A 13,434-nucleotide genomic window follows, 5' to 3' on the forward strand; every position below is an offset into this window, starting at 1 on the left:
GAGGAGAACAGGGGGTTTGCCATGGCCCTGCAGGCGGCAGAGCTGAAGCAGAAGAGCACCGAGGAGAAGAACCAGGTGTTGGAGGAGCAGGCCTCGGCCCTGAAGCAGCTCATCGGAAAAATCACACCGGCGTCTTTGAGTGTGTAGTGGGGCGCCTGCTGTGGCAGCCGTGCTGCTGGACCTGGCCCGGACTTGTCAGGTGTGGAAGGAGAGATCTGGCTGGGTTGGGAAATGAGCTTTGTCCTCCCTGATCTCGCCAGAATTTTCCTGGGTAGAAAGTAGAAAATTGAGACCAGAGTCCTTCAAGGAAGGTCCTGAATCGCTCCTCTGCAGAGGGTTGCTGTTGGCGCCGCCCTGTTATAGGTGGAAAGCCAGGGCAGGAGAGCTGCAGGTTCCTGCATCTGGCTCACTGAGCAGGAAAGCTGCATCGTGGCACTAAAATGTGTGCAATGCTGGCAGCAGCTCCTGCCATCCTGCCTGCTCTGAATTTCAGGAACCTCTTAAAACAGATGCTGAACTCTCTTGTTCCCTACAGTTCCTCTTGGGCTCTAGGAGACGGAGCCTGAAGCTTCCTAAAGCCTGAGCCTAGGATCCAAACCAACATCTCCTCTGTGGTGAGCAGGCCAGAGGGGCTTCTCTTCCAGTTTGAGACTCCAAGGCTGGGGGCAGCACTGGTGGCTTTGTACTGTACTTCAGCAAGCCGTCCTCACTGCGCTTCCTCAAAGGAGACCAGGAGGCAGGGTAAGTGAAGGGCAGCACCTTGCCTTCCTTGTTACTCTTCACACACTGACACTGAGTACTGCCAAAATAAGCTGTTGAAAAGGCCACAAAGCACTCGTGTGAGCAAATACCAGCTTTATTGATCGGCATGGGGTGTTACCCTCTGCGTGGAGGGATGCATCATTGCTACTACATCACTGCCTTGCTTTGTGCAGGGCCAAGGGTGTTTAGGTGGGGGTTGAAAGGACTCCGGGGGTTCTGGGCTGTGGTGACTACTGCAGGAGAGAGACAAGCCTGACTGCATCAGGGTAGTAAAGCAGAGGCTAACCCACTACAAGCAAGAAGGCTTAAATATCAAGCTGTTGTTGGCATAAGAATAAAAGGGAATAAATTGGCATGACAGCCACACTCAGCTACTGCCTCTAATTCCCAGCTTGGCAGGGCAGCCCCTTGCCATGGGGGACAGGACAGGACAGGGACAATGCAAGTAGAGGGCTGGAGGCTGACTGAGGCCTCTAGTGTAGGGCTGCTCTTCTGCCATGCTGGAGGACAGCTGAGATTCCTCTTGCTTTGCCTTGGAGGCAGCCCTGATTCTAGGGGCTCCCGGGGAAACTGTGTGATGGCAAGGAGGGAAGTTCATGCAGGGTGGCAGAACAAGCCAGGGTTAGATCAGGGATGTTCCTTGGCTAAGGCTGTGAGAGCAGTGCAAAAATGGCCTCAACACTTGATCCTCTACCTGCGTTCTTCCGTAAGGTATTGGGTTCTGGCTAGGGAAACCTGTGATCTTACACAGAACTTACGTTTTTAGAAGCGTTTCCTCAGCCACTACTCAAAACTGAGCAGTTCCATTATGAAAACTATAGGGAGAGCAGCTCTGCCATCTTACTGTTTTGATGCTTAAAATCCTTAAAACCTTCTGCTCCCTCTCCCACCCCTCCTCCCAATAGCCCCTAGGCCCTACCAGACCAGGGTGCTGGGGAAGGTGACCCCATAAAGAAAGGGGCACAGTCTGCAGTGCTCATTCACTCAGCACCTCAAGAAAGCACATTTACAGGCCTCTGGGAGACAAAGCTGTGTCTAGTCCTGGAAAGCTCTTTCAGCCTGACCTGACATGTGGAAGAGTTCAGAGACACCTCAATAACCAGTGAAGCATCACCCTGCAGGGACAAGATGGGTTGGCCCAGAGATCCAGGTCAGGGAGTGTTTAATGAACGGAACATTGACTCTTGAACTATAAAAACTGAAGGCTGAAGCAGCTCTTCATTTTGCAGCTGTGGTGTTCTCCCAGCTTCCCCAGCCCAGCTGGTCAGCCTCTTTCTCCCGAAGGCACGGTGTGAACAAAGAGCTGCTCCAAGCCCGACAGCATTCACAGAACCTGCGTGTAGCTGCAGGGCTTGGATACAATGGCAGGATTCCCAGGCTTGCTACATTACCAGTATGCACCCTTTGGTCACGCAGCGCTGGCCAATATGGTCTGCACACTTTATAAACTTGGAGCTGGTCTTCATGTCAGGCAGTAATAACTGTTACACGGAGCTGCAGGTGCTCTGTGCAGAAATGCTGAGGTGGCTGAAGTCCTGCACGCACCAGGGTTCGCTCCCCATTATGCACAGGGCATCAGGCAAAGGCTGTCCCTCCTGTCCTGCACACTCAGGACAGGATATGCTCCAGGACTCCTTGTCTGATTAACTGCTCGCATTTCCAGCGGGGCAAGAAGTGCTGCACGGAAACACAGACATGTTTTTCCCTGAAATCCAGGGGTGCCAGATCAGGCAGGGCTGAACTGCAGGCCTGGGGCACGTCATGGGAGTGAAAGAAAAAAAGGAAAAGAACAGGAAAGGGGTTAGGGCCACAGGACCACATGCTTTTGTCACAAATACCTGGCTGTTCTTCTTCAACAGGACGGTGGTTCCATCTTCGATCTCAAATTCTCCGTAGTCCTTTAAGCACCGCACCTGCAGAGCAGAGGGGCAGCAGTCTCTGGATCAACAGACCTCACACAGCAAATACCCCACAGCACTGCTGACTTAAAACACATGCTCCAGAAGTCCAGGTACCCTCTACCTGATGTTCTCTTCCTGCCGTTGCCCGGAGCAAGAAGCACCAGTGAGCAGACCCAGCTCTCCAGAAACTAAAGACCAGCCCTGAAGAATAGCAGCAGCATTTCCAGGAAAACCTCCCCACACACACAGCAGGAACTGCCCGTCTGTTAACACTGAAACAGTCTTAAAGAGCAGGCTGACTGCCACCACGTGTTCTTTGTAAGAGAGTAAAGGAACAGAGCACTTCAGCTGGTGACTGGTACAATTTTTCACGTGCTCTTGGATGGTTGCATCAACTGTGTAAAATTATTTATAGTCTCACCTATCAAAGTCCATTTAAAATAACAATAAACATCGCCTCGTTCACAACCCATAACGTGGGAAGATTTCTAATCACTCCAAAGAGTTATTTGAAAGGAAGAGTTGTTTCTGCAAAATAAACACTTAAACTTTTTACTGTGGTTCAGACTCTTCACCCCTACCACACCAGTTCCCTGCAGGCACGTAATTCATGTTTCAATGTAATTTGAGCCCTCCATAGTAGAAGAAATAAAATACTGGCAGGAAGAGTTTAAACTGGAAAGCATCAGAGCTTGTGGAAGCTTTGGTGCTCTGGAAGGCTTTACTCAAAGGACTTCCTAATGGGGAGGGAGGTAAAAATATCCGAAAAAGGAGAGACAGCTGGGCAAAAACTGTTTGTTCAGACAGAAATCGCCACTCTTCCACTTACTTCGATGTACAGGCTCTTGGGAGGCTTTATGTCCTGCGTAAGGTCCAGCCCCTCCTCTCCTCCTACTGACCTCATGTAGGTAGCTAGGGACTTTTTGTACCGATTGAACCACTCCACCTGCAAACATCAACAGCAGTGCCTCAGGCAAAGCCATGCAGCTCATGCTGACGGGTGCCTGAGGAGCGAGATGCAGTTTGTTTGTGCTGTCAGACCTCTGTTCCTGGCAGCCAACAGCGAATGCAAGTTCGTCTGAAGGGAATAACTGTCCAGGACACAGAGCAATCTGGACTCGGGCTAGCACACATGCAGAGAACACCATGAGCAGCTCTGTACTTCAGTCCTGAGAGAGAATTTGAGAACAGCACGTAGAGGCCAGAGTTCTGCTGGCTGTGAGTGGGATCTAATGAAGGCCACCCAATCCTTTGAATTGCCAGGCATTACCTGTATTCATTGTACATTCAGGATTGCACCCTTAGAACATTTCGAAACAGACTGACATTTACAGAAAAGCACATGAAGTGCCTTATTTTTTTAGTAGGGATGGGGGAGGGTCATCCATTTTTGACTGTACTAAACAATCCACTGGGGAGATTAAGTGGAAGGAGGGGAACGGTGCAAGACGAGGCAGACTCACTTCTTCAGCTGACATGTGGAACTGGATGGCGTTGGGAAGGATGCTGCCGTACTCCCACCTGAGCGCTCGGATCCGCAGCAACCGGTCGTACCTGGGGCAAGAACCAAGGGGCACAAGCAGCACCTTCACCATACCCGGCTCTGCCCTCAGAGCAGGGGGCAAAGGCTGTGGTTACCCCACCCTCCTCCCTCTAAAGGAGGGGATTTTTGTTAACAGGATGGGATTTTGGGCCTCGTTGTTAATTAACACTTTCAAAGCGCAGGAGCAAGCGGTCTTCCTCCTGGTTTTTGGTGATGCCAGCAGGGAACAGAGGCAGCCCCGTTGGCTGGGCAGAGGAACCCAGGGCAGGTCGCTCTTTTTGGGGTCCCCAGCACCCCACCCCGTTCCCCCCAAGGCACTCACAGATAGGCCACGATGCAGCGCTGGTTCCTCAGCAGGCAGCAGTGGCGAAAGCGGATGAGGAAAATCAGATCCGTCCGGCCCGCCTTCGCTTCGGACCTGCGAGAAGAGCCGCGTTACACCGGGACGGGACGGGATGGGACGGGACGGGACCCCCTGGACCCCCCCCCGGCACTCACACATCCGCCTGGTTCCGCTCGTACAGCGCCCGCATCTCCTCCAGCGCCTGCCGCAGCTCCTCCGCCTGCAGCACCGGAGGCAACTCGGTGAGGACGAGCCCCGGGGGGCCCCATCCCGGCCCCGGTCCCCTCCCGGTGTCCCCTCCCGGTCCCCGCTCACCCGGAAGGGCGGGAGGTGCCCGCCCGCGGCGCGCTGCAGCTCCCGCACCAGCCCCACCGCCCGCTCTCCCGCCATGCCGCCGCGGCGCGCGCGCGGGAAAGCCGCGCTGCCCCCCAGCCAATGGGAGGCGGCCGAGGGGGCGGGGGGCTCCGAGGACACGCCCCCTCGGGGACCGCCCAGGCGCGCGCGCGCGCCGGGGGTGTGCTGAGAGCGACCCGGGGTTTCCCGCGTTGTCCCCGAGCTGGGGGGGGGACACCTTGGCATTGATGGTGTCTGCTGTTTTTTTTTTTTTAATTGCACTTTAAAAATCCTTTTTTAATTGCATTTTTAAATTGCGTTTTTTAAAATCGATGTTTAATTGCGTTTTAAAAATTGCATTATTTCGTTTTTAAATTGCGTTATTAAATTGCATTTTTAAAATCGAACTTTTTTTTTTTTAATTGCGTTTTTAAAATCGCATTCTTTTGTTTTTAAATTGTATTTTTAATTTGTATTTGTCTTTTAATTACATTTTAAAAATCGCATTCGTTTGCTTTTTTAATTTGCATTTTTAACTTGCATTTTTTAAGTTGCCCTTTTTTTTTTTTAATTGCATCTTTAAAATTGCATCTTTTGGTTTAAGTATAATTTTTAAATCGCATTTTTGTTTTTAATTACATTTTTAATCGCTTTTTAAATTACATTTTTAATTGCTTTTTAAAATTGCATTTTTAATTGCTTTTTTAAAGTGCATTTTAAAAATTTCATTTCTTACATTGCATTTTAAAATGCTGTTTTTTAAACTGCATTTTTAATTCTTTTTTTAAAATTGCTTTTCTAAAACCACATTTTTAAAACTGTATTTTAAAATTGCATTTTGAAACAATGCAATTAAAGATATATATATATATATATATATATATATATATATATATATATATATATATATATATATATTTTTTTTTTTAAAGAGAGGCGTGCCTGTTTCCATCACTCCTCCTTTGGGTCTTCTCCAGGGTGCTACACATGGTTGTCTCTGATGACCCCTCCCCATGCCACCCCAACTCGTCCTGCTCCATCTCCCACATCTTCCAAACCCAAAGCTTGCCCAAACTGCAGGGCACGTGGGGGAAGAAAAGATGCGAGGCCTGTTTCCAGATGAGGCAGGGAAGCCTTTAGCCCCCGACACCTAGGAAATGGAAATGAAAACCCAGCGGCCCATCTGAGCTAGAAGTGATAAGGGCAGCAAGTGTCTGTCCCTAATTCCAGCTGCAGCTGCTGCAAATCAGCTGCTGGGGTTTGCTGGGGATGGAAACGTAACCGAGCCCAAGTGAAAGCATCAGGCTCTGCCTTGCCTCACTGCTCTGCCAGATTAAACAGGCCTCGTACATAAAAATAGACAAAATGAATGAAGAATTTACAAACATCTATATTTTGTGTTAGGAAATGTGATAAAATTAGGAAAACAGCTGAGGACACTGATTTATACAACTCTGACTATTTCAGGCAATGAGAGGTTTACATAGCACAGTTTAACAAGATAAAAGGTCTCCCACGAAGTACACGGATGACAGACAGCTCATCTGGATTCGACACAACACAGCATCAAGTACACACGTAATGTGATGAACAGTGCCAGGTCATTCCCCAGTTAGGTAACATACAACCTCTTGAATAAGGCAATTCAAATGTAACTCGGAAGTCAAATCACAACATACCCAGGCAGCATGCAGGGGAAAGTCATTTATTTTGTACATCGGAATGACACACCTTGCAACAGGTTCCCATTTTATGCAGTTAGAGCAACAGGATATAAACCATTCAAATAATATATATATGTCAACAGTTGTCTGTACTGGAATAAAGATTATCTGGTTTCTTTTTTTTTCTTCTTTTTTTTTTTCTTTTCTTTTTTTTTTTTTTGGTAAAAATAAAACTATTTGAATTCACTAATTAACAAAATGCACAGTGATCAGAAACCCAATTCTTCTCACGGTTGCCATCCCTGCTTTGCTCACCTGTCTCCACGATGCTGTGGCACCGTAACCCTGGCTTCAGGGGAGCGCTTTGCATGCAGGAGCCAAAAACTTGCAGCTCCCATGGCTGCAGACTGTGCCCGGGGCTTTAATCCCGTGCCTTGGCTCCTGCAACATCCCTGCCTCCCGATGCCCACAGCCTGCATCCCGTTTCCGTATTACCAATCAATTCCTCTGGCTCTTTACCACCAAGAATTATAAGAAACTGCGAATCTGCTCAGAAGCAAAAAAAAAAAACAAAACAAAACCAACAACAACAACAAAAAAACCCCACACCCAAACGACCAAATAACAGAAAGCTGAGCCCAAAGTCTCTCTGATGTGGTGGAGCCTAAAGGATGCGGCCGAGGAGGGATTTCCAGTGCAACAGGTGTAGGGATCACTAAAGATAATGCCTTTTTTTTCTTTTTTTCCCAATGTTAAAAAGTTCTTTCAAGAGGAAACTATGAAGAAGGGAAATAAGACTTTTCCCTACACAAAAATAATAAAATAAAATTCTGTAATTTCTGAACAGACCCATCTGGGCAGCTTCTCCCTGGTAAAGACCACCTGCCTGTGTCCTGCAGTGGCTGGGGCTCCCCTGGGAATCCCCTCCTGGGATTTTGGGGTTGATTTTGGGATCCCCAGGGAATGGCTTTTGGGGGTCCCTGAACTCACTTTCTTCTGCTGGGTCCTGTTCTTCACTTGACCGCTAAAAAGTGATCTCGTGCCTCCCTGCTACGCCATTTACTGCTCCGGTTAAAATAAAATAATTAAAAAAAAAATCATTGGCGTCTTTCATTGCCCTTAAATATACAAAAAAAAGCAAATCTTCAAAAGAGAGCGGGGAGAAAGGTGCTTTCACAATGACATTCAGAGCAAAAAGAGAGAAACGACATTGTACAGGTCATTAGAGAGCTATCTTTGGCAGAATATTTCAAATAAATTATTATTACAAACATTTTCTGCAGTCGTATAGTTACTTGGAACATTTCACTTTCAGCTACGGGGTTACTCGTTCACTACTCTCTATCAATAGGAAAACACCACGAATATATAAAAATAGATGAGCTTAGCACGACTTTCCGGGCTACCATGGCCGCCTCCGATGGTCTCGAAGGCAGCAGGGAGTGGGATTGTGGAGCTCACGCTGCTGGGTGGCTGAGCAGCGGCCGTGAGCGGGGATGGCAGCAGTGCTGGCGACCCCAATTCGGGCTCTGCCCTGGTTTTGATGCCAGGTCCCCGTCCCCACGTCCCCAGTCACCCCATGGGATGACTCAGTCCCGACCTTCCCCCCCACCCCTTCTCCACGAACATTTAGGTTTAAATACTTTGCTTTTTTTGTTTGTTTGTTTATACAGCATGTACAGAATATACAGCACCGGGTGATTATCTCCCAGTCGACTACGAGCGTCTCCCAAGATGGCCTCTTTTATCAACAAATATATATAAATCGACAGTCATAAAAGAGTCGTACCAACAAATAGTATGGCTTTTCAAAGAGTGTAGCTGCATTGTGCCGTTGAGCTCACAAGGAAGAGGAAGAGAGATGGTGGGGAGGGAGGCTGGAAGCGCGAGCTGGGGGGGAGCCATCAGCCCCCAAGGGCAGTGCCGGGTGCTGGGGGTGCCGGGCGGCTGTCACGGGAGAGCAGGAAAGCGCCCACCTCGCAGGGTCAGCCCTTCCCCTGGCTTTTTGAGGGCCCCCAAGTCTCTCTGAGCTGTTTCTCCTGCCCTGACATCAGGCCCGAGCCCGCCTCGCTGGTGGAAATGAGAGCGGGATGGAGAAGCTGCTGGCTTGGCTGGGCCTCGGCCAAGAGGGCTGCGCCGCTGTGTCCTCTGCAGGCTCGTGGCAAGAGGCTGTTTTCTGCTTCAGAAAGAGGAGCCGTTGCTTTGCTTTCCCCGTGTTTCGAGTGTGCGGAATGGCTTTTGAGAGCTGGAGTGGTTACTCGAGCATCGAGATAACCGGACCTCTCCGTTACAGGGGAAAATCACTCTTAAATTCCTGCTACAGCTGCTTTTCGCCTAGCTCCTGTCTCATTTTCCACTTTATCAGAACATTATGGTCATTCCCTCAGGCCTCTCCAGCTGAAATCAGGGCTGATGTGAGCACGGGGAGCCCAGGCCTCACCCTTGGCTCTGCCTGCAGGTACCTCTGTCTGGAGACAGCAAACCTCCGCACCCTCTTCTTGCTTGGCTAAGAGCAGATTTGGGCCTGGTGGACAACAGGGACCTCTCCAGGCAACCCATGGGCTATGGGAGGTATGAAGGTGCCCATCGGGAAGTCCTGGTTTTGACAGCACACCTCATGCCACATCTCTTCATCACAAAGACCCAAGAAACAGAGGGCTGCGTCCTACCAAACCCGGCATTTTGTGGCTTTCACCGCCACGTAGCAGCACGCTAGAGTTATGATGTTTAGGGGAATTCGGCAACTTCCCTGCACATCCACAAACAAAACTGTTTTGTCAGATTGCTGAGCCACATCCTCAATGGGCAAGCCTAAAAGCTGGTTTATCTGCAGAGCTGAGCCTCCTGCTCAACAGCTGAGGGCTTAATGCATTGTGGAAAAAAAATAAAATAAATAAAAAAGACGAGCTGGACAAGCCTTGTCAGAAGCAGAGTTGTCATCAGGGAAAAAAATACAGAGAGTTTTCTTTCTCACTAACGCAGCAGCTATCATGTCAAAGCGTTATCGAAGCCTTTTGCTCTCCGGAGCTGCTGGAAGGAGGATGAGCAGTGCTCCCGCCCGGCTCGCTGCACGAATGTGTTTGCTCACGAGCTGTGCAGACAACGGGAGCCACACGGAGCCAACAAAGGAAGGCACAACAGGTGCCTGTTCATTTCCTTCTGCTCGGGGGGAGTCCAGCCATGGGGCATCTAATTGTGGCTCTCATTGCTCAGCGAGACCAAGCCAACGCAAAAGGCTGGGGCTGAAGGCAAGGAGCGATCCAGTCGTGCACCTCCCTGCATCCCTAGGAATCACAAAGCCACCAGTTTCCAAAGGCTTTTGTTATCACCCCTCACTGATAGCAGCTAGGGACACAGACTGAACTAGAAATAGAGAAGAACTAAATCCGGCCTTTACAGAGAGGTCAAGAGGTGCAGGGAGAGATCCCCGTGGCTTTCCTCCATGCCCTGGTAGGGTTTAGGAACTCTAAGTGTGGCTAAGCATCCCAAGTCATCGTGACTGAAGGCTTCACAGCAAGAAGGACATTGTCTCTTGTCTGCGCCCTCCTTTGAACATCCTCATGCCATCACTACATAGCTGGGCAGGGTCTTAATCAAACTCTGCCCACTTTAATGGGGTGAATATTTTTCAGAGCACTGAGAACAGGCGCTGTTTTGAGGTAAAGGAGTTGAGACGGACCTTGAACCCCCCGTTAAAGCAGTTTGCTCTGAAGTGTAGAGCCAGGCTTGGGTTTGGGGGAACTAGAGTGTCTGTAGGCCTTGATAACGGTGGAAATTCAGCACAAATTATTAATCTTCAGGGCAATAAGAATGAGCAGAAAGGGCTCAGCACACCCACCCTCTGTCCTCCTCAACCTGGAAACTTGCAGGTTCCTTTGCTTGCACAGCCTTGAGTCCGAGATGCCGGGGGTGCAGTGCCGATGCTGCTTCCCACCACCAGCTGCACCAAGATCCATAGCCACAGCAGTCGGGGCAGGGATGCCTGCTGTGGCAGCACCTAAAATGGGGTTTCCAGTTCTGTGTGGGACCCCCTGGTGCTCCCCCCATCCCCGTGCTCCCTGATGCTGGACATCCCACCGGCAGCGCCCGCCTTGGCAGCTTTCCCGTCCCTCCGCACGAGGGCTGTCGCTGGCTGGCGAGAGGCTCTCGGCACCTCGGCTTCCAAAAGGAGGGAGGCTCAAGTCCTTAAAAGGTGAGGAATCCGGCTGTATTTATTGTCCCCCGGGGGCATTTTGCAAGAATACAGATGCCTCTGGATGCTTTCCTGCGCAAGTCAAGTTTTTACAAGATAAACAGGCTTTCCTGCAGCTGTGTGTGTGCGTGTGGTCGGTCATCGGGAGAGGCCGGAGGGGTTCCTCGTGCTCTGCAAACGTGTTTCCCTGGATGGCGCGGGTGCCAAAGCTTATGGAAAAGCAATGCAAACGCCCTCTGGCATGAAGTTTTCCTTCTTTTCTCTGCCCCTGGCACACCGACACTTTCTGGCTGCTCCCCCTCAGTAAGGCGGCTCCTCCCTAGGTATGGATAAGGTCCCCAACACCGCTGCGCGCGATTCTTACCCGAGCACTTAAAAATAACCCTAACAATAACACACGGCCTCTGCTCCTCTCCTCCCCGCCCACGGCAGAAATAGCACGGCAAGTTTACAGACTGCATCCAGACTTCTGACATATCTGAGGCACGTGGCTACCAGAAAGGGTCCAAAGCCTGCCTCTGCCCTCTTGTCCTTGAAGGAAGAGATGAAAATGGGGAGAAAAACCCACAAATGCTGGCACCGGGGACCTCCAGAGTCTGTGTGTATCGAGGAGGAGTGCAGTTTACAGGCAAACGGGCATCACTCTTTGCATAAGCTCATTGCAGATGCCAAAAGCACGGGGCTGGCGGAGAATAATTGCACAAACAAGGCTGGTGTTAGCCGTGTGATTTAGGCCTTGTCCTGAGCGAGCAGTGCTCCATCACTCCCGCTGGAAAGCTCTGTGAGCAGAACGCTTATTTACTGCCTGTTAAACCGCGCCGCTACACGCGTCCTGTTTGACTTGTTAATGACTTCGGCGACTGTGATTCATCCCGGAGAAGCAAAAGGATGATGAGAGTGAAATACCAGCATCACCTTGCGGAAGATGTAATTACCAGATCAGGAGAAGTGCTTCGCTCTCACAATTCACTGCCTGGGAGAGGCACACGGGCGTGACCGACTGCGCTTGGCTGGGGCTTGACAAAGGCTGGCGGCTGAGCTGCACTCATCCTGGAGGATGCTGAGCAGGGAGAGGGTCAGTGGCTCGGATGGCAAAAAGCAGCTTAGTTTTTTTTTGGGAAAAGACCAGGCTCATGCAGCCCAGAGATTGCATTAAATCCTCTGGCTGTAGGGGAGCATCATTTACCTGCTTTGGAGCTCCAAAGCCAGGCGCTGCTGCTGCTGCCGGCCTCACTGTGCAGCCCCATCCTGAGCCTGAAGACCTGAGCCTGGTCCCCTGCAAAGGGACACATTTTAATGGTGCGGAGGGGACCCGGGCTCTTTGCAGCTCTGAGCGTCCCTCTGTGGAGCCCTCCACACATGTGCACTGCCTGGAGGGGGCCCTGACAGCCGAACCACGAGGCTGGATCAAGAGCAGGAGCAGTTCTGTGCAGCTGGGGAGCACGGGCAAAAAGGGCTGCTAAGTTCCTCGCAGGCAGCTGTGTGACTCTCCCTGAGTCTGGGGGCAAACCAGCACTGACAGGGCACTCAGCACAGGAGCAGCATCTGGCCCCAAATGGGCTTTACTTGCAAGTTTTGTCCTTGGGCGGTTTCCTGCGTCCCTCTGAGAGCCGCCGCTGCACCCCAGCACGCTGAGCCCGAGGCGTGACGGCGATGGAGCAAGAGGAAAGCTGTGAGATGGGGCAGGAAGGTGTGCTTGGAGGCCCCGATGCCCCCACCAGCAGCAGAAACACAACGAAGGCAAAGCGATGGATAAATAAGAAATGGGTGCAACGTAAAGGGAGACAAGGAGAGGGAAGGGGAGGGGGGGAGGTCCATAGAGAATATGCAGGAGCACTACTGGATCCATGAGGAATCATTACAAACTTTATTTGTCTGTGCATCGTGTACCATTGATAAGGATCATCACAATTAGTGGACTCACTGCCTATAGTGGTGGGCAATACACACAAAGAAAAATCAATGAAGCCAAACAAAACGAAAATGAAATCATTGTACATAAAGGTAATCACAGACCTGAACAACCTGCATTTGTGTTCAATTCCTCCCCCAAAACAATGAGAAACCAAAAAGAAAACCCCAAGAACCCTTCAAAAAAGAAAAAAAAAAAAGCTTTGACAAAGGAAAAAATATATATCTTTAGACTCTTGGAGAAAATCTTACAACAGGTTAATTGAAGTTTCCACAGCTTGTTCAAAATGAGTACAGATACCCCAGCCAACCGGTTGTGGTACAGAGGTGCTTCTCAGCCGGGTCAGAGGAGCTCGCCAGTGACGTGCAGGCTGGGGATTTGCCTGGCTGGGCCACCAGGTGGGTGGTGTGGGGTGAGGAGACACCCAACACCATGCACAACCTTATCCTGGAGATATGGGGTGGTGCTGAGCGACACCTGCCCTGTCTCACCCTTTCCAGAGGGCAGATGCCCTGCTGGACGCACCCCCTTTGCTCTGCCTTCTCTCTGTCACCCTGGCCAAGGCCACAGGTCCCCACCTCACCTCCACGCCAGGGCTGTGCCCTGCTCGGCACCGAGCTTGCCCTCGCTGCATGCTGAATGATCGATCCCAGAGGCAGTGCCTAGTGCTAAGCGCTGCTGGCAGTGCAAACATGTCCTTTTTTTCCTCAGGGAATGCTTCATGGCTACCTTCAGAGGTGTGGGAGACCCCGTTATGGCCCTTCAGCTCTCACACCGAACTGTT

At 50.6% G+C, this 13,434-nt stretch overlaps 1 protein-coding gene across 1 annotated transcript; it reads right to left on the minus strand.

Moving 5' to 3' along the window:
• Nucleotides 1–2,346: 2,346 nt before the first annotated feature.
• On the minus strand, nucleotides 2,347–4,939 carry GINS1 (GINS complex subunit 1; the record flags this gene model as incomplete). The annotated part of the gene is made up of 7 exons (XM_084285020.1): nucleotides 2,347–2,439; nucleotides 2,601–2,675; nucleotides 3,493–3,609; nucleotides 4,127–4,217; nucleotides 4,529–4,624; nucleotides 4,705–4,769; nucleotides 4,865–4,939. The coding sequence occupies 7 exons, from the start codon at nucleotides 4,937–4,939 to the stop codon at nucleotides 2,371–2,373; spliced, it is 588 nt and encodes a 195-aa protein (XP_084141146.1). The 3' UTR covers nucleotides 2,347–2,370.
• Between the last annotated feature and the right edge of the window lie 8,495 nt (nucleotides 4,940–13,434).

The sequence above is a fragment of the Netta rufina genome (genome assembly GCF_964035555.1).
Source record: "Netta rufina genome assembly, chromosome: 3".
NCBI classification, from domain to species: Eukaryota; Metazoa; Chordata; class Aves; order Anseriformes; family Anatidae; genus Netta; species Netta rufina.